This window comes from Colius striatus, chromosome 1 (genome assembly GCF_028858725.1).
Source record: "Colius striatus isolate bColStr4 chromosome 1, bColStr4.1.hap1, whole genome shotgun sequence".
Lineage (NCBI taxonomy): Eukaryota > Metazoa > Chordata > Aves > Coliiformes > Coliidae > Colius > Colius striatus.
In genome coordinates this window covers 204,502,671-204,527,996 of record NC_084759.1, presented here as the reverse complement: position 1 = coordinate 204,527,996, position 25,326 = coordinate 204,502,671, and the positions used below count along the sequence as shown (strand labels likewise).

At 47.7% G+C, this 25,326-nt stretch overlaps 1 protein-coding gene across 1 annotated transcript in view; it reads left to right on the top strand.

The window, feature by feature from the left end:
* Positions 1–25,326, top strand: part of PLXNA4 (plexin A4) — a 453,732-nt gene that overhangs the window by 341,438 nt on the left and 86,968 nt on the right. The window contains exons 7-9 of the mRNA XM_061989565.1: positions 964–1,063; positions 3,602–3,716; positions 21,731–21,931. Coding sequence (XP_061845549.1) covers positions 964–1,063; positions 3,602–3,716; positions 21,731–21,931 — 416 coding nt within the window. The remainder of the gene's footprint in view (positions 1–963; positions 1,064–3,601; positions 3,717–21,730; positions 21,932–25,326) is intronic.

The following is a 25,326-nucleotide window of genomic DNA, read 5'->3' as shown; positions in this document are numbered from 1 at the left end:
GCAGCAGTGGGAGAGGGGGTGATGGTGAGCAGGAGATGAGGTGCAGGCTCTGCTTCAGATGGCTCTGCAATAGGGATGGATGGGTTCTTCTGGAAGTGCAGTGGTTTGTGGATGGCTCTCACTCTGAGATGAGTTCTTTGTAGACTAAGGCTGGGGTGAATGGACCATGAGGTAAATGGGGTGAGTGAACCTGGAGGAGCCATTCCCATGGGAATCATCCTCCTCACTAGTATTTCCCAGGCTATGGAAGAGGAGTCCTTATCCCTGTCTTCACTGTTATGGTATCTGTGCTCCTTGCTCGTTCCTTTATCCTGCCTTCTCGAGGTATAACCTCTCTTTGGGGGCAGAATCTGGAGGTAGACTCCTTCAGGCATGATTATCCTGGATATTGGGCCCTATTCAGAGATGCTAAATAGTAAGAGTGAGGAGAAAAGAGGTTTTTCTTTATCCACTTAGGAAAGCAGGTACTTTTAAACTTCAGAGAGTTAATACACAGGCCACCAATATCTGGGGTCAGCAGTCAAGTCTTCCACAGTCCATTTCCTTCTGGGGATGCATGTGCAAATGAATCAGCATCAAGAAAGGACTTTAGGGACAGTCCTCCACTTTAACAAGCTCTTAATTCCAGATATCTGCATCCTTTCTTTGAGCTTAGCTTTCCTACTTGATGACCTCAGTGGTGAGGTATGGTCTAGACCTGCTATAATCATCCAGCCCAGACTGTGCTCCAAGGTACAATTTCTTGTGTTGAAGTCATACTTCATCACCCTGCTACCATGAGAGGAGGAATTGTTGAAGAACTAGGCCCTGGAAGGATTTTATTGCACTTGCTACATCTATTGAGGGCAGACTATCTGAGATGCTGTGTGACAGTTCCAGGTTCAGGCTGGTGGCTTGGCCAACAGGGCTTAACTAGGCTGATAAAGGGGTCATGCACTGAGGTGTCTGTTTCTTTTTCTCCAGGAGACCATCACATTGTCCAGCTACAGCTCAAGTCCAAGGAAACGGGTATGACCTTCGCCAGCACCAGCTTCGTCTTCTACAACTGCAGCGTCCACAACTCGTATGTTCCTTTCTTTTGATACCTCCTTCCCATTCCACCACTGGATCTGCTACAGAAGCCACTGCTGGCTGGGGCACGTGTCCCTCAGGAGTGGTCAGGCTCACTTGCGTGATAACCAGCCCAGTGGGACTCTCCTAAGACTGAGAGTAGACCATTTGCTCTGATGAGGAGCCTCCTCTGCAGGAAAGTGTTGTCTTGAGGAGTGGTGGTACTTCCTCATGTGAACTTTGGGCAGAGGAGCATCAACTTAGTGGGAATTTGTCTCAAAAGTGAGTCAAAAATCACAGAATCCCAGCATGGTGAGTGTTGGAAGGGCCCTGCAGAGCTTCTCCAGCCCAACCCCCCCTGCAGAAGCAGGTTCCTCTCACTCAGGGGGCAAAGGAACATGTCCAGGTGGGCTTGGAAACCTCCTAAGAAGGAGCCTCCACACCCTCCCTGGGCAGCCTGGGCCAGGGCTCCCTCACCTCAGCACCAAACAAATTTCTCCTCATGTTCAAGGGAATTCAAAAGTAAATCATAACCTCAGCAAAAAGCCTCCTCATCTTCTTATCAAGCTTTTTGTGGATGGCTGTATCCTACCCATACATGTGCACTGCAGCCTTCCCCCATGCTGTCAGTCCTACCTGTACCAGCCTGCCCCAGGTTGTCAGCATGAGTTTGGACCCTCAGATCTGGGAAGACAAGAGTTTCTGGTTCCTGCATGATGTGAACTGAGCAGGAAAGACCCATCTGATTCCCTCAAGACCATCTTTCCCATCCTGTGAGCTTCTTTCCTGCTCTGCACCCCCTTCTCCTGGGGTTTAGCTGACACCCAGGGCTGCTCAGAATCTGCCCCGTTGGTGTGGATCTGTAGCTTCCCTGTAGAAAGATGCTCTTCCAGCAGGTTGGTCCCTCCCTTGAACAAGGCTGAGCATCTCTATCCTCACCACTGAGCCATCAGAAGTGCCAAAACAGATAATTACTGTGGCTCAGCAATTGACAGGGAAAGGCAAATCCTATCTCTGTGTTCCTGCTGCTTTGACAAACAGTGTCAGGAAGTGTTGTGGAGGGGGGGAGAGCAGGAAAGATGGTCATGTTAAATATTTATGGCATGTTTTGGTGTCTTACTTGACAAATGGTAATACACTATCCATTTTTAATCTGATGTATTAGAGCAAGCACTTGGTACCAATTTGAAGAATAGTTCACTGTACCAGAGCTGGAAGTGGATTGGAGTTAAACAAGATTCCACAGAGACAGGGGAGAGAGTGTGCATCTGCCTGTTGAGCTCAACCAGCCTCTGCTGGAGGTGGTTTGGGGTATTTTTCCACTCCTGCCCATTAAAACCCTCCTGGCACATGGGGCCAAGGAAATTTCCCCTCCACAAGTCACCTCCAGGTACTTCAGAGCCTGCAGCTGCATGAAGATCTCCAACGGTGTGAGTGACCAGGAGTCACTACCCTCCAGTGCTTGTTTTGTGCAGAGAGCTTGTTATGACTCAGTTTGGCTGCTGGTGAGCAGACTTCATATTGAATGTAAGAAAAAGGTGTGATGTAGGTATAAGTCAGGGCTGTAACACAGCCAGGAGAGGTGTTTGCACCTCTTACTCTACAGGTCTATGGGGTGTAGGAGAGCAAAACCTTGTAAGCTGGAAGGAATGTCTCTTTTCTATGTTCTAAGGAGATGATGTCTTAAACATGCCCTCTGCTTCCCAGGAAGCTGCTGTGATAGTCTTTCCTCCTCTGCTGGGATGGATACAGCTAATATTTGCAGGAGTCCTGTCACCCTGGGCAGAACTCACACTAGTCATAGAATCATAGAATGGCAGGGGTTGGAAGGGACCTTTAGAGATCTAGTCCAACCCCCCTGCAGAAGCAGGTCCATAAGCCTCTGTGAGACACAGCAGGAGTAAATTCCTTGTTTTATCCTTGGCTTTCTGACTTTGGTGCATCCCAGTTCGTGGCTGGCCTCTGTAACATGTGTGAGAGTGGGAGGATTAGCCAGGTGGGACTGTTGGTGGGTGGGGATTGCCCTTCATGGGCATCACTCCTTCCTCCAGCCCCTTCCTTTACCACCTTCTGATGTGTTTGCAGCTCACAGGGCACTGGTGCAGTTCACTGTGGAGGCAGGGAGGCTGTAGCACTTTCCACCATCCCCTGATCTTGTGTTTTTTGTTATACTCAGGCTTTTGTTGCAGGTAAAGAGGGTAATGCCTCTTCTTTATGAAGCTGAGAACTTGTTGATAGTCTGACTAAAAGTTGTATCAGGGCAAACAAAATGCAACAAGTGTTTATTATTGCTCTAGTTACAATGGTACAAATACAATCCAAATTCTCTGATTAACATGAGACACTTGGGATCAAAGTGACAACCAATTCAGTCCATGGCAAGTCCAGCACCATCCTGATGGTGTCGGTTCCAAGCCTTCTGCTAGTGATGGCAAAAACAATGTTTGCCTGGCTATATTTCCCCTTGAGAAACACTCTCAGCCTCAAGGTCACTCCTGTTGGCTGACAGGATCTGGATGGTCAAATGACTGCTCCTTCTTTCCTTTTGCAGGTGTCTGTCATGCGTGGAGAGCCCGTACCGGTGTCACTGGTGCAAGTACCGCCACGTCTGCACTCACGACCCCAGCTCCTGCTCCTTCCAGGAGGGACGAGTCAAGCTGCCTGAGGTAGGCAGGGGCACAGGGCATATTTTGCTCAGACCAACAGTTCAGGAAGATGCCTCCACCTTCAGTCTCACTCTTATCCTCTTCTGCTCAACCTGCCTCAGATCTCCACCTTTCCCTCTGCAGACAGTTCCTCTCTGTTCCACCAGACTCCCAGAGAACTGCCCTCTTCTTCCTATATGCTACAGGGAATGTGTTACCTTGGAAAACCATTGCAAGTTCCTGGCACCAAGGGACTGGAAGGAGTAGGAAACACTTGGCATGTGTCTCCTCCAGGAGAGAAGGAGGTTGTGTCTAAGCAGATACCTCAGGCTGCTGAGATCTGGGTAGAATTTAGGGCTATGCCCACAGTGTCAGCCCTGCTTTGAGCACCTCTCTGGATTCCTGGGTTTGATGCCTAATGGCCAGTGCATCAAACTGCCTCCAGACAAGGCTGGGGAATGCCTCATTGCCAGTCACTGAGCTGAACTGGACCTTTGGGTTTAATACAGAGCAGCGTGCTGCATTGCAAATGTCTGGCTTGTGTTATAACTAACAAGCACTTGCAGAGGAGTGGAGCTCAGGAGAACACAAATAGGAAGCCACTCAATTACTTCCTGGTCAGAAATAGTCTGAAAGTGTCCTGGTCTGTCTGGCAAATGACCTGAGATGTCTCATTGTTTGTCTGGCCCAAGGGACCAGTCCCCATTAAGAGATCTGGTATCTGTTGAACCACCAGGCACAGAGGCTGCGGCTGAAGATTCCAGCAACGTGTGTTGTATTCAGGGGATGAAATCCTCACTGCTCCCTGTGCTGCAAGCTGGGGCTGGAGCTGGGTCTCTCAGCAACTCCCAGCACATGCCAGAGGCAAAACAGTTTGCTGGGCAAAATGCTGGCTTGGATGTTGTGTGGAAAACCGTCAGGATGGCTAAGCCCAGGGGGTGGTGGGGAATGGAGTTAAATCCAGTTGGTGGCTGGTCACCAGTGTGTTCCCCAGGGCTCAGTGCTGGGGGCTGTTCTGTTGAACATCTTTATCAGTGAGCTGGATGAGGGGATCAAGGGCACCTTCAGTCTGTTTGCAGATGACACCAAGCTGGGTGGGTGTGTAGATCTGTGTGAGGACAGGAAGGATCTGCAGAGGGCCCTGGCCAGGCTTGGCAATGGGCTGAGGGCAATGGGTTGAGGTTGCCCAAGGTCAAGTGCCAGGTCCTGCCCTTGGGTCACCCCAAGCCCTGGCAGCTCCAGGCTGGAGCAGAGAGGCTGGAAAATTGCCTGGAGGGAAAAGGCCTGGGGTGTTAGTGAAAGTCAGCAGTGAACAGGAGGCAGCAGCGTGCCCAGGGGGAAAAGAAGGCCAGTGGCATCCTGGCTGGGCTCAGCACTGGGGAGGCAGCAGCTCCAGGGCTGTGTTCAGTGCTGGGCCCCTCACTCACTGCCACAGGGACACTGAGGGGCTGCAGCGTGGCCAGAGCCGGGCACAGAGCTGGGGAAGGGGCTGGAGCACAAGTGCTGTGAGGAGCAGCTGAGGGTTGGTCTTTTCTCCCATGTAAGGAGAGGTAGGACAAGCAGAGACAGCCTATACCAAGTGGAAGCTGAGATTGGAGCTGAGGCAGAACTGTTTCCCTGAGAGGGTTGTCAGCCCCTGTGCCAAGCTGCCCAGGGAGGTGGAGGAGTCCCCATCCATGTAGAGACTTAAAAGACCCATAGCTGAGGTCCATGGGTTAGTAGTGGGCTTGGCAGTGTGAGGTGAGATGTTGAGCTTGATCTTAAAGGTCTTTTCCAACTGAACCAGTTCTATGATTCTGTGAAATGACACACATAATGTCTTCACATTCCTATGGCATCTCCTGTTCTCTCACATCCCTTCCTTATGTGCTGGTTGAGATATTGTGGAGCAGACATCCTGAACTGCTGTGGCATTGGGACAGGCCATAAATATTCATGAGCAGGGAGGTTTCCAGTTCCTCATCTACAAGGATTCAGAATTTGCTGCAAACCTGCTAGAAAATCTGCTGAGGAGCTGGAGAGCTTGACACCCTCTGCTCGGTGATGCAGTGATGATGAAGGCAGACAGCCCAGGGTTCAACCCTTCTGGCAGCCTATCTCAAACAGACAGGCCCTGTTCCCTCACACAGAGCCTTGGCAGAGTTTGGCCAGTCCTGCTGGCCACATCTCTCTGTGCTTTCCACTTCAAGAACTGGAGGGATCTCAAGCTCTTGCTTGGGTGGCATTTCCTGCGACACTTAGTCTGATCTTCTGCTGTGCAATGCCACAACCATTTATCTCCTCTGACAGGATCCTCTGGTGCTTTTCATGTACTGAGCACAGGATTTACCTCCCCATTTCTCACCTCTTTTCCCCTCCAGGCCCCTGGCCAAAATGAAGTGCTTACAAACCTCAGTGCATCTCCCTCAACTCCTGTCACATCCTTGGTATTACTGACTCTTGCTCTCATCAGATAGAAGATCATGAGGAGCTCTGTGTCATCCCAGCTCCTTAGGGAAGGGACTGGTGATGGCACAGCCCCTGGTCTTTATCTGCTGCAAGGTCTTGCTCTGCAGAACTGGGGAGGCAGTGGTGTCACTGTCCTCTGCAGATCTGCCTACCTTAGCACGCTTTTTCCTTCACTGCTTTATCACCTCTCACTAGTTTTGATTCTGAAAGATATCCTCTTCAGAGTAGGAAACAGCTCCAGTCTGGGGGGCTTTGTCAGTACAGGTTGCTTTTTCTCTCTTCTGTCCCCTTCAAGAGAGGATTTCCTGCTGAGCTTCAAACACTCCCTCTCTGATCTTGCAAAGTTGCTCTGTGCAGGTTTTGCTGTCTAATGCTCAGAGGAAACACTTCCCAGCACTGGAATGGCTGGACAATATCTACAGGGAAATGAAATGGCTTTGCAAAACCTACACCTTTCAGGGGTAGCTTTGTGCTTGGCAAGGTGAGGAATGCCCTGTGGCTTGCTGAAGGCTTTCAAAGACACTAGGGCTGTGGAAGGATGGCAGCACCAGTGCATTCTGGCAAACACAGATTTCCATTCTCTCTGTGGCCAGAAAGGTTTTGTCAAATGGCACTTAGAAACAGCATTTGTTCCATCTCCCATATGTCTCTTGAGCAGACATCTCATGAGACCACACCTGGAATATTGTGTCCAGTTCTGAGTCCCTCAGTTCCAGAAGGACAGGGAGCTGCTGGAGAGAGTTCAGCACAGGGACAGGGAGACAGAGATGATGGAGTGGAGCATCTGCCTTGTGATGAAAGGCTGAGGGAGCTGGGGCTCCTGAGCTTGGAGAAGAGGAGCCTGAGGGGTGAGCTCATTCATGTTACAAACCCATCAAGGGTGGGTGTGAGGAGGCTGGAGCCAGGCTGTGCTCAGGGATGGGCAATGACAGGACAAGGGGCAACGGGGACAAGCTGCAACAGAAGAGGTTCCAAAGCAACACAAGGCCAAAGTTGTTCCCTGTTGAGGTGAGGGAGCCCTGGCAGGGGCTGCCCAGATGGGCTGTGGAGTCTCCTTCTCTGGAGACATCCCAAACCCAGCTGGATGAGTTCCTGTGTGACCTACTCTAGGTGGTGCTGCTCTGGCAGGGGGGTTGCAGTGGATGAGCTTTCAAGGTCCCATCCGTTTGGTACCTTGTAGCCAAGGTTGGCTCCTCGTTACCCATCCAGACCCTTCACCCAGTTCCCAATGACATAAATTGACTCATAACATTGACAGGACCAAGGCCCATCTTCTGTAGTGCTCAAAATGTGCCATCCCCAAGGGTGGGCCTGTTTTTACTGGCCTCTCATCTCCATCTGCAATGTTCCTTTTCCTCTATAAGCACTTGTAATCCCTGAAGATGAGGAGGGGGAAGCATTGGCTCCCATCCAGATGTGAGCACCTGCTAAATGAGTAAGTCTTGAGGAGATACTGATGGGAAACCACTACCAGCCTGGGATGGTTGGACCATCCCATTTGCAGTCCTTCCATGAATCTACTGAGCAGATTAGCATGGCTGGCTTCCAGGATAGTTTGGTCTGATTGCACCAAGAGACTCCCTGCCAAGCAAACAAATATTGGTGTTACACTGTCACATGGACTGGTGCCAGAAACACCTTCTCTCTGTAATCATCATTGCTGGCATGCCAAGCCTGCTCCCCTCCCCATCACTGCAGCAGCCTTCACCTTCTCTTGCTGATATACCCACATCCAGGTGGGTTTTATTTCTCTGTTTGCCATGGTGTGGGAAGAGGCTTCCCACTCTCCAGATGGCCTGGGCTGCAAGTGGACTGAATGGGTTGGTACCCATCACCCCTGGAGCATTTCGAAAGGCAGCTTGTGCCCTTGTGTACTTCTGACTCCATCATTTCCTTAACACATCTCTCAAGTTTCTGGTCTCCTATGGGCTCAGTCTGCCTGTTTTTCAGGTCTTTGTTGTGTTTTCTGAGGGGATCTTGGGTTTTAAACATTTTTTCCCCTTTGCAATATGAATTAGTGATGAATGTGAAGTGCAGGATGAATTGGAAACTGATCCAGAGGGACAGCAGAAAGGCTTTGGCCCTAACCCACACTGTCCAGAAGGAAAAATAGCTTTTTCTAACTGTATAGCCTGCAATCTACCAAAAGGGAGCTTTGAATTTCGTGGTGGATGATAGTTATGATCAGTCAGCCTCAGGCTGGGACAGGACAGCTGTCCTACCACCACTTGGTAAAACAAAACCAGGGATGGAGAAAGGACTAAAAAAAGCACATCCCTCCATGATGTACTTTCCTGCCACTTGTCAGGTGCCCAGTGAATCAGCTCTGCCCATAACAGAGCTGAATCAAATAGTCTGGGAGCTTTGGGAAAGCCCATGTTTGCTCCTGGTGAAGAACTCCAGCATGGTCATAAAGGGAGAGTATTTATGATTATGGCACTGAACTCAATCAAATAGGCTTGATGGTGTCTCTGAATGATTTGTGACAGAGATACTTCACCTTGGTGTGTAATTTCCCTTTACAGCAGATTTTCAAAAGCCAAGTCCACGAGCTTGAAATACACTGAGTGACTTCTTGCTTTGTATCATTGCTGTTGAGGGGAGGAAGGCAATGGATGAGGAAGAGAAGACATTTTTACATACTCAAGTGGATTGTTGTTTCTGCTGTTTTTCTCAAAGAGAGCTGGTGGCAGAAGTGGAGAGAACTGGACTCAAAGATAAGGGGGACCAGGCCAAGTTTTTGAAGGTTCACACAATCACCAGGGAAAGGAACTCAGCCATTTCCTTCTGTAAATGAGCAAGACAGTCAACAAGTAGTGGAGGGAAACTGAGGTACAGAGGAGTCAAACAATTGACCTGGGGGTCTGTAGTGTGGTAGAAGCTGCAGAAACAACACCTATTTCTCCTCGTATCTGTTATCCCAACGAGTGCATCGTCTTGCCTTTGTACAAAGCCTGCTCTGATCCAGTGGGGTGGTTTTCATGTCACAACCATCTGTACAAGGCTGGGTAAGCAGGAGTAGCTTACTTCAGACGCTGGGATAAAGGATTAAGTCTTCTTTTGTGCCTTTTTCTCGAAGATGAACACTATCTTGTTCCAGGCCTTGCAAGGGTTTTAGCTTTGTGTGGGGGGGGAAAGAGAGGGGGGAAAAATGGCAAAATCCAAAAGGAAGCCTAGATAACAAATCTATTATCCTCTGGGTTTAAAAGATACATAATAATTTAATTACCTTGAAGGAGGTTTTCATCTTTCCCCGCTCAGCCGATTTGCGTGTGCATATGTTTTCCTTCCTCCCCTAAACAAGCTTTTTATTAAAAAGGGTTTTCATCTGCTGCCTAAAAAGAGAACAGAAGAAAAGAGCTTGCACCAGAGTGTTTTATGTCGAGTTGTACGTGCTAATGACAGTAAAGCCCACATAAAAGAAACAACTGCTTCAAATACCAATGTCTCCAAAGTGATGGAAAGCTGTGTGAGCTGCACGCTGGTGAGCACCTGCTGGCGAGCAGAGGGTTGCTTCAGCCACTGCTTGCTCATGTCTTGTGCCAAACCAAGGGCTCTACCAGTGGCCTAAGCAATGGAGTGCAGGATTCAGCTCTGTCCAGCCACTTGTTCTTCTTAGGGATGGGGGTTTGGGGAAACGAGGCAAAAAAGAATGCAAGGCTCTGCTGAGGCTTCTCTCTCTGCTCTGCCCTGATAAAGCCACATCTGGAGTCTTATGTCAAGGAGAACAGGAATTGCTTAAGAGAGACAGGGAGGTGTTGGAGAGAGGCCAGTGCAGGGCTGCTGAGATGCTGAGGGGCTGCAAGATGTGTGTGAGGAGGAAAGGCTGCAGCCCTGGGGCTGTTCAGCCTGGAGAAGAGAAGCCTGAGGGGGAATCTCAGTCACACAAGTACTTAAAAGGTGTTTGTCTGGAAGATAGAGTGACACTTTTTCTCTGTAGTTTCCTGTTATAGCATCACAGGTGATGGACATATGGTGGAACACAAAAAGTTCCACTTATGGAAAAACTTCTTTCCTGTAAAGGTGAGGGAGCTCTGGCACAGGCTGCCCAGGGAGGATGACTTCTCTGAAGCTTTCCAAACCCACATGGACACGTTCCTGTGCCCCCTGATCCAGGGGTACCTGCTTTAGCAGGGAGTTGGGCTGGATGAGCTTTGGAGATCTCTTCCAATCCCCATTATTCTATGATTCTATGAGTGAGAATAACATGCTCAACTTGAACTGGCTGACATTTAAGAAGCAATTGGGTAATGTCCTTAATAACATGCTTCAGCCCAGCCCTGAAGTGATTAGGCAGTTGAACCAGATGATTGTTGTAGGTCCCTTCATAGAATCACAGAATGGTAGAGGTTAGAAGGGACCTTTAGAGATCATCCAGTTCACCCCCCCTGCAAAAACAGGTTCCCCTAGATCAGGTCGCACAGGAACATGTCCAGGTGGGTCTTGAAGACCATTCCATTCTCTTCTGTTCTAAGTAACAACTATGTCTTCTCATCAGGGACCCTGTCTGTAGTAAACTCAGAAACACCCTTTCCCACTTTGCACCTCAGGCAGGCTGAGGAAGAGCTTTGCCCCAAGGTCACAGACAGCAGACAGGTTATCATGGCCCCTCAAAATGCCCTCTGATGGAAATGCCTGGATGGCTGCACTGGGGAGGGGAAAGAGGACCTGGTAGGCCATAATCTGAGCATGGTCAGTTCCTTGCTCCCTTGCATCAACAAACCTTCTGGTGATACATCTTCAGCTGTTGCTGTGGCAACTGCTCAGTTTCCCTCCCGCTCCTGTTTCCAGCCTCCCATAACCTGGCCACAGAGGCTGCTGCTGAAAGCATCAGCACTGGGAGGAGAGAAACCCCATCTCTGCTCAAATTAACGTGTCTCTCATTTCTCAGGGACTCTAATGACAGTTGTGGTGAGGCCAATGCCAGCACAACGATTCCTTCCCTGCTTGTCAATTATCTCCTCACTTATCCTGGCACCTGCCTGTCATTAAGGGGAGGGTGTAAGGTGTAAGTTTCTATGGCAACTGCAGGCAACCTGCTGCCTTCAAGTGCAGTGAGCAGGCTGGGGAACTGGTAGGAGAAGTGAGGGGATCAGCTCTAGACAAGCAGCTGCTGTGGGCAAGGAGCAGCCACCCCATGCAGATGGGATCTGGTGTAGTGATGCGTGCTGTTCGTGGCACCTGCTTTTAAGCAGCGTGGGGGGTGGTGTTTATCTTCTATTTAGCTCTTAGATGTGTTTCCAAGCACGTGTGATGGAGTTCAGTCTTGGGAGCATCCTGCCCAAGGGGGAACCAGGGGTAATGTGGGAGGAGGCTGTAGCTGATGCTGTGGATTCAGCTGTGCTTTGAGGCTCCTGGGGATTTGGCATTTTAAGCTGTGGCATTTCAAGTACTGTTACAGCCCTTTCCCAGAAATGGAGATATATGGTGCCATGGGTACATCCTCTTCAGAGAGGGTGCTTCAGATAACAATAATAGGAAATTAAACCCAGACATTTCAGACAGAATCACAGAATTTTGGAAGTGGGAAGGGACCTCCAGAGCTCCTCCAGCTCAACTCCCTACTAAAGCAGGTTCCCCTCACTCAGGGGGCACAGGAACGTGTCCAGGTGGGTTTGGAAACCTCCCGAGAAGGAGCCTCCACACCCTCCCTGGGCAGCCTGGGCCAGGGCTCCCTCACCTCAGCACCAAAGGACTTTCTCCTCCTGTGCCAGTGGAACTTTTTGTGTTCCAGCTTGTGCCTGTTACCCTTTGCACTGTCACTGGACACCACAGAACAAAGACTGGCCCCAGCCTCTTGACACCTGCCCTTTAGGCATTTATTAGTATGGATAAGCCTTCTCTTCTCCAGGATGAACATCCTCTGCTCCCACAGCCTTTCCTCATCAGAAAGGTGTTCCAGTCCTCTAATAATTATCATCAAGTCCCTTAATTATCATCAAACCATGTAGAAAGCTTTCTCCTTGTTCCTGGAGTCCTGTTTGACCAAGGAAATACCACTCAGAGGGACAGTAGATGAGGCCATGGGCTTTATTTTCCAGATGATATGTTTATTCCTAGCTCTGAGTTGACTTGTTCACCTTTCTGTGCCCCTGTTTCCCTCACACTCTCTTCTGATTTGGGTGAACACTTTGTGTTAATAGATGCTTGTACAGTACTTGATACCTGGAGCTGTGACCTCGCAGGTGGGGGCTCTTCATAGGATGCCATTCAGAGTGTACATACAGATAGTTTGGTGGTGTTTGAAAGTCACACTGACTTGCACTGAGGTGAAGAAAAGGACGGAAAGCCTGTGAAGTGGCTTCTGTTATTTTTGGGGACCTTTTTTCATCTCTGAGCCTTTCTGCCCTGCAGATATCCAACTGGCAAGGAAAAAGGCTGGTAACTCATTGAATTTCTGCAGTAGCTTTTAGCAGGTTTTCAGGTTATTATGGTGGTGGATCTGTAGGAAATCTGTCCTGGTGCAGGGCAGCTTTGTCATGTATGTCCTTCTTCAGACTTCCAACCAAAGCACCATGGGAACTGGTGGAAAAGGTCTTCCTCTGAGCTGTTCATCTTACCTTAATGCAGATCTTGTTTTCTTAGAGCATAGCTTCTCCAGCCACTGTGTGAGTGACTAATCAAGAATCTGTTCATGTAATTTCTAGGGGCAACTCAGAGACATTAACTTGAATGGAGATGTAAAGAGCATCTGACACTCAATACCATATCCCTAAATGTTACTCATAACAATTAGGCTACTCATCTTTGTAAGGCAAGATTATTTACCCCACAGGACAGAGCTATCTCAGAATGCAACAGTAATATCCATCTCTCCCTGTCAGCACAGCACCCTTGAAACAACATCAGGAAGAGCTTGTGTTGTTTTGATAGCTTAGCACAGTGCAATGCCATCATAATGCCTCAAGTGGCTACAGGAGGTTTTGGCTACTTGAGTATCTGTTAGGACTGCTAGGATCTCTGTGGAACCCTGCAATGTGAGGGAGGAAAGACAATTCCCCTGCAGACAGGGTGACAGTATGGTTCTGGAGAGGGAAGATTTTGCTTTTCCCATGCAGCATCAGCTGCATTCACTGCTTTGAGACGTGTGAGCTTTTGGGACCTGTCCAAGGAGAAGCATTCTCAGGATGTTGAAGCTGCAGATAAGAGGTGAGGCTGGAATGTGTCTCTTCCTCTGCTTGGGGCATCTCCAGGAGGCTGAGCCCAGACCCTCCTTCCCCATCTTATCTTTGAACACAAGTCCGAGTCCCCGTTTGCTTTGGCTTGGATGTTATCTCATGTTGTCATGGATCTCAGTGAGGGGGAGGGTGACAAGAGCTATGATATCACAGTCCTGACCTTCCCACTGTGCAAGCCAAAGGATTATGACTCTCTGGGCTTCTGTCCTGGTTCCCATAGGAAGTGGATTTGCATCACCATGGCCTGTGTGTGCAACCTCCGGTCCATCTGTTACTCAGCCTCCTCTGTTGACTTCTGAACTCATTGGCCATTCTTGGGCCAAAGTCTGAAGCTCTCAAGGATATCAGCTTCTCACTAACTTTGTAAAAATGAGCAATTTTAGAGGTGAAATAGACTTTTGGTCCTCTCTTAGGAAGAAAGCCCTACAGCTCCAGATCAAACCTTCTCAGACACCCGTGTGAGTGTTGTCATGAGAGTCCCTGTCACTTCTTAGAGGGCCTTGCTTAGACAATGTCCCTTAAACATACAAACCCCACTTGTTGGTATAGATGCAGAGGAGACTTAGCTTTGTTGAAGGGTGATATGTGAATGCCACTGGTGCCTCCACGGATGAGCAGTAAGGAGTATTACTGCCATGCTCACAATTTGTAGCCTCATCAAGCTGCTGGGGTGTTGTGCAGAGACCTGCAGTGCTTTGATATACAAGGAAGGTCTTGTGAACTTCAAATGGAAGTCCTTAGAGAAGGACAGAAGGCAGCTTTAAATCCTAATAACTGGAGAAGAAGTTCAATAAGCTGTGTGTGTTCTGCTCCATGCTTTCCTTGGCTTTGCACAATCCAGTTTCACTATGTGTGTTATTCCAGAAGTCTGTCTTACTTAACCAGGGTTTTCCTCTAACAAGTGTCAGACAGTTCTCTTGTCTCTTGCACACCCAGCACCTTTCTCATTTGTATTTCTTACCGTTTCACAACCAGGTGTTTATCCAGGGAACACCAGGATTGAGGCTGTTGCATGTCTCCAGAAGCCCCTCTCCTTTGAGCAGATGTACCTAATGACAGAATCATCTACTGTTTTTGTCATTAGTCCACTCCCTTGTCCAGTGGCCAGAAGGCTCCTGATCTCTGGATCATTACTTTTCCTTCTGAGAGTGTATCAAAGCAGCAAAAGGCTGAAAAAAAAAAAGCTGATGTTGTGTCTCTGTTTAAAAAGGATAAATGTGATGCTTGGATAATTATGGCAGCCTGACCTTGATCCTCATGAAATAATGGACCAGCTGAGAAAGACTCTGTTAATAAAGAATTAAAGGAGGGTGAAATCATTAATGCTGATCAGCAGAGATGTGAGGCACAATAGTCCTAGGTTGGGATCAAGCTCCCAACAGACCTGGAGCATTTCCCAGCACTGCCTGTGTGGCCTTAGGAGAATCCCTTTGCTCCTGATCAACAGGATTCAGCAGTGAGCCATGTGAGAGGAGGTTAGTTATCTTCAGCCAGCTTCTGCTTTCGAGTACCCACTCTCTGGTGATCAGCATCAGCCATTGCTCTCTACCTCTCACAGCATTGAAGCCAAGGACCCAAGAGGCTCTGGCAGTTGACCTGTTGATCTGCTATCAAACTATTGGTCTCCTTTCCTCCAGTAGAGATATCTGTACACGCATCTGTGCAAACCACCATTAAACTGTGTAGCTATAAGAGTGAACAAAGCTTAAACAGGGCCAAATCTCTTCCACAGGCTAAGCACCAACCTCTAGACCAAGTACCTTTTCCAAGGCATCAGAATCACTTGCAATATTTGACAAAACAAAGCTGGTGTTTGCTCCTGAGTGCATGGAAGACTTTTAACTAGAAAGGAGCCACTAGAAGTTACAGCAATGCAAGGACTCAATTATTCCTTTGTTGTCTCTACAGCTGTTTACACTTCCCATAAATCCTGTTACTTTCTCCTCATCAGATGTCTTTAAAGTTCTAAGCATTTTCTTTGTGCATTATTACTTTTGCTGTGCCAATAAATAAGCACTCCATCAATCAAACTAACAACACTGTAAACTTAGGAAGTGCTGATAAAATATATGGTGCATTAAAGAATTCTTTGACCGGGTGAGCTTTTCCTTTGTAGCTGGTTTGATTGCTGCTGGTGCCGAGGTAAATTTGGGGGAAGTGCATCCAGAAATTTATGGAGCTTGGAATCCTGCCTACAAAGCATTGACCTGATTCCACTTTATAACCTAATAACATTCCCTGGCACCGTTGGTGTAAATTTTGAACATAATTTTTATGATGCTAAGAATTAGTGGTGTAATAATGTAAACACAACGTGGACCGTAACTCACCCCCTCCCCTCCTGCACTGGGAATGTTGAGCTCTTTGCTGCTTCCTTCTCCTGATTATCCTGGGGCTGGAAAGTCGTGCACAAGTTTAAAAGTGATTCATGGAAGGAATCAGCTTGTCAGCCTGGAGCCTGAAGCCCTCTGCTTGCAGCAAACCCAAGTAGCTCCTCAACAAGGGGCTGACTTTGCTCAGGTGGTGTCACAGCCTTGACCCAGGGTGAACGTACTGAGATGTGAGACAGACGTTCAAGCAACATATTCCAGGCAGTCTCTGCTGCCTTTTATCTGCCAACTTGCTGTTGTCCTGCTTTTTGTTCAGGTGAAAGCTGATTGCTCTAAAACCAATGGGAAAAAAACCCCCCTCAACAGCTATTTCTTTTTAATTTGCCCCCTTTCCCTCTCTTTTTCCCCCTTCCCTTCCCTTCCCTTCCCTTCCCTTCCCTTCCCTTCCCTTCCCTTCCCTTCCCTTCCCTTCCCTTCCCTTCCCTTCCCTTCCCTTCCCTTCCCTTCCCTTCCCCTGTCCTACTTTGGTTTCAGTGTTTTTTAATCTAATCTAGCAGAGTTACCAGATGCTGTGGTTTATAAAGACCCAATCCCTCCCTCTGAAATCTTAACCTCTTGACTTGATTACAGCACAGAGGATAAGGGTGAGAAAGCCATAGGGAACAAAGGGGAAAAGGGTACATTGCAGCTCAGCAGAGCAGATGAACAGATGTATTGTATTTAAGCAATATGGGAGTAAATAACAATCTGAGTATCATTTCTTGTGAGGTCCTAAAGGACTTGAGTAAGTTACTGTTGTTCCTTAGATTCACTTAGTGGTCGTGTTCTTTCCAGGCAAGATGGCTTGGATCAAGCACAGAGGTGGTTGCTGAATAAGGGATGTTGAAAAGAAAGTCTTAAAAAAGCCTCCCTGAAGTTGAGGATGAGGAAATGGATTTGGATGCATGAGAAAAGGGAAACTGGATACTTTGAAATGTGTAGTAGAGGAAGTAGTGGTGGTGGCCATATCTGGTCCTGGCTGGAGATGACTCCTACTCCTCTGGAAAAGACAAAAGTCCATTGCCAAGAGTTGAATTCCTCTTGCCAAAGATGCCAATGCTGCAGTCAGTGTTGAAGAACTCCTAGAAGGTAGAGATCCAGACAATGCTATCAGGAATCATGAGGGAGCAGAAGGAAGGAAAAGTAGGAAAGATTCCCTCACCTGAATGCTTTGGATGACAAGAGATGCACAGGAGAAGACAAGTGAACAGGGACACCAATGTAAGACTGGGATTGTGGATAAGTGGATGGGTTGTTGTTGCCACCTATGGTGCACATCAGATCCATTTTCTTTTGGAAAACACTTTGATGAGCTCATGGTCCTGGCCATAAACAGTTACAGAGAGTGAAACTGTACAAAATAAGGTGAGAATCAAGAAGAGTGTGGGCAGCAGGTCAAGGGAGGTTCTGCTCCCCCTCTACTCTGCCCTGCTGAGGCCTCATCTGGAGTCCTGTGTCCAGTTCTGGGCTCCTCAGCTCCAGAGGGACAGGGAACTGCTGGAGAGAGGCCAGTGCAGGGCCACCAAGATGCTCAGGGGACTGGAGCATCTTCCTGCTGAGGAAAGGCTGTGGGACCTGGGGCTGTTTAGTCTGGAGAAGAGGAGACTGAGGGGGGAGCTCATGAATAGTGACAAATATCTCACTGGTGGGTGTCAGGAGGTTGGGGCAGCACTTTTTTGGATGGTATCTAGCATCAGGACAAGGGGTGATGGGATGAAGCTGGAACACAAACAGTTCCATTGAAACACAAGAACAAACTGTGTCAGTGTTTGAGTGAGGGAGCCCTGGCCCAGGCTGCCCAGGGAGGGTGTGGAGGCTCCTTCCTTGGAGGGCTTCAAGGCCCACCTGGACACGTTCCTGTGTGACCTGATCTAGGTGGGAGCTGCTTCTGCAGGGGGATTGGACTGGATGAGCTCTAAAGGTCCCTTCCAACCCTACCATTCTGTGATTCTATGAATAAACCCCATGGAATATCACAAGACTCTGAAACATCCCCACGTGCTTCATCCATAGGAAAGGATGATAACTGAGAATATCCAATTTATAGTGGAAAACAGCATGGTGAAATCTCCATGAAATCAAACTATATAGGTATGAAACATCATAAAGGAACCAAACTAATTAGTTCAGGGCTAAGACCAGCGAGGTTTAATCACCCTCTTTAGCAGAATTCTCGTAATGGCTCTCACTGGGGACACACTTGGGTATATCTGTGATGAGGGCCATAACACATACGTGAGAGAGAGGGAAAAGGGTTCTCATATTTCTGAGACTTCATTATTTCTGCAAGCTACAGCAAAACACATTTGCAGGCATTCTACCAGGAGTTATAAATAAAGAAAATTAAACTACCATCGACCCAACGAGCATTTCAGCCCACAGCCCATTTCAGGCAGTGTTTTCACTGCAAAAGTTCCCTGACTCCATAGCTGGCAAAATTTGGTGATCTGAAGTGTGCATTGCTGCTGATAGGAGTAATTGGCAAGGGTGGAGGATATTATTTTAAAGAGACTGACTCATTTGAAAGCGTTTAAGACACAGAATGAAGCTCCACACACAGAAATGAATCAACAAGAGTCTGTTTTCAAATGTGTTGCCCTGGTACAGATTAAACTGGATTTTAGCTCCTCTGGAATCTGAACCAGCTCCCCTTAGAGTCAGGGGAAAGGCTTTATTTCTTCTATACCGGAGACAAAAAGGGATGGGATTGTGCCCTTCCTTGGTAGAGTTGTTGGCAGTGGATGTTTTTATATCCCCTACATCATGTGAAAACTGTGCTTTTCCAACACAGGTGATGCCCATTGCAGAGGAGTGATGAGGAGAAATTGCCTTGGCTGGAAAATGCCCAAGATAACTCTTATTTTAAGGATTATTATGCTTGTGTCCTGCTGCAGGGTCTGCACTGAGCAAGTGGATGTTTGATCCTCAAAAACACAAACCTGAGCAGGCACCCAAAGCTCAACACAGGCTGCAAAATGAATACTACATTTGAATTTGAACTCAGCTAGTCCAAGCTCTGAGGTTTTGTACATCACACAATGAAATTGTCCTTCCCCCCCCACCCCCCACCCTCCCCGTTTCAATTAGAAAGAACATTAGGTCAATCAGATAAAGCCACATTGGGAGGATTTCCTCTTTATGGAGCTTGCCTCTTCAATTATCTATAATGAACTTCCTCACAGCACTGCTAAGCTTTTTATATGCAAACGAATCCTGTTTTGGGGGCTGCTGCAATCACGGCTTGTTAATGAACTTGAAACAAGTGTTATCGGAAAGGTTACAGCACCAGTGGTGGAGTGGGACAGGATAAAAGCTAGACAAGAAAGACCAGCCTGAGGAGCTGGGATTGGCCTGCAGGTAACAGAGTGGACTATCTCTAACCCCCATCCTCCAGCCCCCTTCAGAGGTTTTCTCTGTTTGACAGACATCAAGCCAAATGCCCACTCTTGGGAACTGGCTGCTCAGCAGCAGATAGGGCTTTCCCATCCTCCTGTCCCACTGATTCACTCTGCCAATGCATCTCTCTCAACTCCTGTAGCTGGGGAGAAAAAAAACCCAATGAGATGATGTTGCCAAGGTCTTTTCTTATGCCAGGAGAAGGGAGGGAGCTGATTCAGAGGCCCCAGGACAACGAAGATGGGTAAACAAAGGGGAAGAGTCAGGGTGTATTGAAACCATACAGTACCAAATGGCATTTACACATGATATCTACTCTTGTGATCAGAACTGGAAACTCTCATTCTTGTTTTTACACAGCCCAGACCACCTCCATCCCCTGCCCTCTGTGTTTTTATAGGTCTAAATCACCCAGGGTTAGATTATGCCTCACAAGTATATGGAGAAGTGTTAGAATGAGGTGTAACTGTTCAAGCACTCCTGGGAGTCACACACAGCCTCTTTTCACACTGGCTGTGTCTCTTTCACGATGGGGCATAAGGCAACTTTCACTGCTCATGTAGTCAACTTCCTGGAGCTTCCTCACACATGTGCTTGCTGATGGGCTTCTCAGCACCAGGATCCCCAAGACTGCAGAGAATCACAGTGGTAAAGCTCATCACTGCAATGCAGTACCACATGGGCTCACCAGTTCCAACCCTTACACCAGCCAGCCAGGTTAACAGCTTCAGCCTTAGTCCTTGGTAGCACATAATTAAGCTAGGCTTTGTACCAGATTAGTCCAGACAAATAGTCATCAGATCCAAGATGGTTTACCTCCATCCAGCTCCAGGAACTGTGCATGGGTGTGCTGTTTCTGGTGCCAGCCTGGGCCACTTAAAGTTCATCATCAAGTACTTACACTATGAGCATTATCCTATGAGAAATCAGGTTGTCCCAAAGGATTCATCAGTCTGGCATCTTCACTAGGACAGACAGACTCTCTCTGGGGACTGGGGAAGGTGCCTGGATGTCACTGCAGGGATGTACTGGGTGATTACTGGATTTTCTTCCTGCCCCTTGCCACGGATCAACTCACACCCGCAATCCGATGATTGATGGCTCTTGTAATTCCATTCCTGATTCGTGTAACTGCAGATGTTACTCATCTAATCCATGTCTTTATCTTCCTAAGTTATTTGCTTCACTAAGATGCTTCCACCATCTGCTTTAACAAGCTCCCAGGCTCTCATAAGCCATAAGTCGCACTTTTGAGCCTTTGAGTCCTTTTCCAAACTTTCCATCCCTGGACCAGTCATTTTTCTCCTGGTGTCCCTTGGCCACACCTGCAGATTAAGCTTGCATCTCTTTACATAAGTTCTCTGTCTCTGTTTCCACTGACTGGACCTGGTTTTAATGTTGGTCAGGAGAGGCTGAAGCAATGCTGCTCTCTGAACTGGACAGAGTGGCTGCACCATCACAATACCACGTAGCTCTACAGAGAGCAGGCAGCGTGCCAAATACAGTGCAGGGAAGAAAAAGGTGGGGGCAGGTTTTCTCTCGGCATCTAGGATTTGAAAAGGCTTGAAAGAGGGTTCAGCCAGGCACTCACAAGTTATCAAGACAGTGTGGTCTGTGCATATGGCACACTTATGTTTTGTAGCCTGCTGTAGTGGGGTTTTTTTTGAAGGGATCTCATTTTGTATCAAACTGCTTTGGATTAGCCAGACAAATGCTGCACTCGTTTCCTAAGGAGTTGATAACTTCGTAGAATATGTGAATTTGACAGCTTGCAGTTGTCTGATACTATGAAGAAGCAGTGCATTGCTGTGCTAACTAAAGCTGTGCAAATTAATGACACTTTGAATACAGCCCTCTGCATTGCAGCTTTGGATTCCCACACCTTTACCTGCATTAGGGACCCACCAAGAGGCACTGCATTAGCAACATCCACTTAGCATTGTTCCTTTTGTGAAAGAATGGCCAGCCTTTCCAAGGGATTTTCTCCATACATAGAGTAACAGTTGTTTCTTGGATCCATCTGTAATAAATATTCTGTCTCCTCCTAAGCCAAAACAAACTCTCTTTTTAACAGCCTGGGCTCTGTAGCTTACAACACATCTTTCTGGGGATAGCTGGAGCACTGCCTTTTGTACAGTGATGTGTTGGCTGTTGGGGAGGCAAAAATCATGCTCAGAGTTTTGCTTTATTTACTTCTCGTGTCATGACATTGCTACTGCAGAGAGCAGAGTCGTTGGAGAGAACACAACTTGCTTTCCTACTACCTGAGTAGGTGTTAAAAAGCACCAGAAGTAGCTTCCTTGGGTCTTCATAGAATGATGGGGGTTAAAAGGGACCTTTAGAGGTCATTTAGTCCAACCTTCCTGCAGAAGCAGGTCCACCTAGGGTCTTGAAGGTTGAAAGTCTATAGTGCAAACCAGGAAGATAGGAAATGGTGGTCTGTAAAAGAAATCCTCACTTGTTTTTCTGAGTCTTCTTGGTAACACTCCTGGAATGCTCCTGTAATGAGCTGAGACCCAGGGATATGCAAAGGCATCACAGTCGGTTGAAGCAAAGCATGAGAAGGCTGAAAAGCATCAGAGGACTTCACCTGGGGCTGGGAAGCCCAGGTACTGACTTGGTGTTTTGTCTTGTCTCTCCATAGGACTGTCCCCAGCTGCTGCAGGCAGAGAAGATCCTGGTGCCAGTGGAAGTGGTCAAGCCCATCACATTGAAGGCCAAGAACCTGCCACAGCCACAGTCGGGCCAGCGAGGCTACGAGTGCATCCTGAACATCCAGGGCAATGAGCAGAGGGTGCCTGCCTTGAGGTTCAACAGCTCCAGCGTGCAGTGCCAGAACACATCGGTGAGCAAGCCCTGTGTGCTGGGGAGAGGACCAGGAGTGCCTACAGCACTGTCCCAATGGGACCTGGGGTGGTGGGGCAGAGCTTTTTTACCTTATTGCCTGCTTGATTCCAAACACAGTCAAGGAAAGGCTGGTTGGTAACTGGAAAACTGTCCTTTTTGAGCTTTAGGCTGGTTGATGTCACCACACAGCAGTTGCTTCTGCCCTTAGATCACAGCTTTTGGTGATGCTGGAACATCTTAGCCGTGACCCATAAGGATTATTATCAGCTTAACTTACCAAAGTCCTCATAGTGCCACATCCTTGTGTGCATTCAAAGGGGGCTTCCAAAAGGAGAGGTGTTCATGAGAGTTAAGGTTATGGTGTGGGGTTTTGTTGATGAGACACATAAACCCCCATATAAACAGTCTGATGGATGCCAGCACCTAATGGGTCAAAAGAAGGGTGAGATGCTGAAAGCCTGAGGCAGATCTTCCTCAGCCACTGACCTTTGGTTAGTCTCTTTGCTTTTGTCCACCTCCACTCCCCTACCTGCAGTGGAGGACCAGTAACCCCTCTCCCAGGGACCCTGTGTGAGTCACAACAGTGTTGTCACCTCAGCAGTGCCAGTTCTAGGGGCATCTGCCAGGAATGGGACATATGTGCAATGGCGATCTCTGCTTCTCTGGAGGTTCTATCAGGTTCATATCTCCTTTGAGTCATTCTCATTCCTGCTACTAGGAGATGATTTATTAGTGAAAGAGCTAATTACAGGCTTTAGCCACTTCACTGCAGCTCTGCCACTCCATGCCAGGCAGCGCTTGTTAAAATCCATCACAACATATTCTGCTGCATTAAGCAGTGTTAAGGTGAAGATCATAGGCAGTTCACACATTTTATCATCTGTTGCAAACAAACAACTTCTTAGTGACACTCCTGTATTTGTTTCTTTGTCTCTCTCCTCTCCTCCTCAACCCCTGATTGTCATTACTGGTTAGTTACTGAGCATCTAGGTTTGAGGTTTCCCAGAAACAGATGATTTGGTAACTTAAGAAGGTATTGTGGCATTATACTTTTTTATATTACTCTTTTTCCTTTCACAATGGTGAAAATCTGTGGCTAAAGGAGTATTATATGGACCTGGTCAGAGCCTACATATCTGTCCAAAGAACCTGAGCAGGGAAGAGAGCAGTCACCCTTTAGAGTTATGATTCTCAGGTACTCTTTGACATCAGAATATGTTGTCTCAGGATGATCTCAAGCATGGTTGGGCTTAATAGGGAATAGACTGCCTCAGTAGTCCTGGGGAGCACCTCTCAGCATCTGAGTTTGTGATATCCAACAAGTGAGCCTTGTTTGGTTACTACTCCCATAATGCCTTTGTGCTCCAAGAAGTCAACAGTGCGTAGGACCAGAGAAGTGGGCTTCGCTGGATCCCCATATCCCTTTGCTTATGGGATGCCTGGGTGCTGTGAGAGCACCACGTTGATTTCCATGTCTGCTTTCATGCCAGAACTCTCAAGGATGATAGGGCTGAGTCTCAGGATAATGCCAAGGCACTGCATGACCTTGCTGCTGTGTGATGTCTGTAGGATGCCTGTCCCAGGTGATATCTCAGGTGAGCCTTTCTCTTCTCCAGGGAAGGCTTAGTTTGGAATAAATTAAACTCTTTTCTCCATAAGTTTATTTTCTCCTTAGGTTTATTCTGGAATAAACTCAACTCTTTTCTATCCCATTTTCTGTCCCTTCTCTCCCCTCCCCTCTCCTCCCTCTTTCCTTCCCTTTTCTTCCCCTTCCTTCCCTTTTCTTTTGAAGGCACTTTGACTCTCTGAGGATTGTTTCTGGTTTCCTTTCCTCCTGATATATGTTTTTTTCATTGTTGCTCTGAATTTGCCAGACACTGAGAGAAAGAGATGTGGAAAGGAGAGCCAGACAAAAGAAACATTCACACAGATAAAGGGAACTTTGAGCAGGTGGCAGAGGACACAGACAATAGGGAAGGAGTGCTGTAGATATGTCTCCATCACAATTGTTTCCTTCCCTGCCAGAATTAGCATTCAGTCTGGAGCCACTGCCATACAATGAGCCTCTGCTCCAAGGGTCACCTGGCTTTAGAAACAGCCGTATGAGCTTGTTTGCAAATTGATTCAGTTCCTTTTGACAGAGCTTTTTACTCAGCAGAGTTGCTGGATGAGGCACTGAATGGAGCACCTGCATTGCAGACTTGGAGAAGGTCCAAAGGAGGGTGGGAGGATGTGTTGTGGTGATGTGTCCCTGAAGGGATGCTCTCCTGCCAGCAGATCTTTCTGGTGGTGATGCATGCTAGACTAAGCAATCATTCTTGGCTTTTTATCCTTCATAAGTCTCAAGATCTACCCCCTCCCATCATACATGATGCACTAGTGAGCTCAAATTCAGCTCTAGCAGAGTAACTTCTGCAAAATGCAGGAGTTTTCCTGCTTTCTCTCAGGATAGCAACCATACAAAGCCTCAACTCTTGCTCTCCTCTTCTTAATCCCTCAAGATTTACACCAGAGATCAGAACCAGCTTGAGCAAATGCTTTTTCTAAGTGACTCCAGCTTCAGTTAAAGGACTCTATGAGGATACTCAGGTAGGACCAGCCTATCTGATGATGAGTCAGGAACGTCATGTCCAGCACTGATGGTACTTAGGTGCTTCCTCCAGTCAGTAACCACCTCTGTCTCTCCTACTGTCTTTCTTTCCTGGAGAGATTTCGTTTGATAACAGCAATAAGTCACTGCAGGCAGCACGCTTTGGGACAATTATTGCTCTTGTCAAGTGGTTTAAGACTCTCAGCTCTGGGTTTTGTCTTCTATCACACCACCCAAGGAATGCAATTATCACTCAGAGAGACCCTGCCTGCCATTTCTTATTGCACTTATGATGGCTCTGCTGACAGTCTGGGATCAGAGAGATGGGAGGAAATGAAAAGGAGGAGGGCTAAGGAGGCATATAAATAAGTAAGTAAAAACGTCAGCAGGAATAGCTGAAATTGCTAGAACTATTAGGGCAGAGAGCAGTCTCCCCAGTGGGAAACAATGGAGCCCCATCACTTGCAATCAGCCCAATATTAGCACTTCTCAGCATGAGGAACAGAGAGATGAGTGATAGATGACCTACCTGACCATGATCATTGCCATTACCTGCTCATATTGTTGTTTGGTGTGAGCCTGCCCATTGCCTGCTCTTGGCACACACAGGCAGCACACACTGATTTATAGCAGCAAAACCCTGCAGATCATTTTCCTCAAGTCCTTCACAGGTCTGTGGGCCATGAGGCTTGACATGGTACAGCTGAAAGTGGTGTGTAACTTTGGGATAGGAAAAGAAAACGTGTTCTGTTTCATGCAATAATAGAATCAAAGAATAATTGAACCATTTCAGTTGGAAAAGA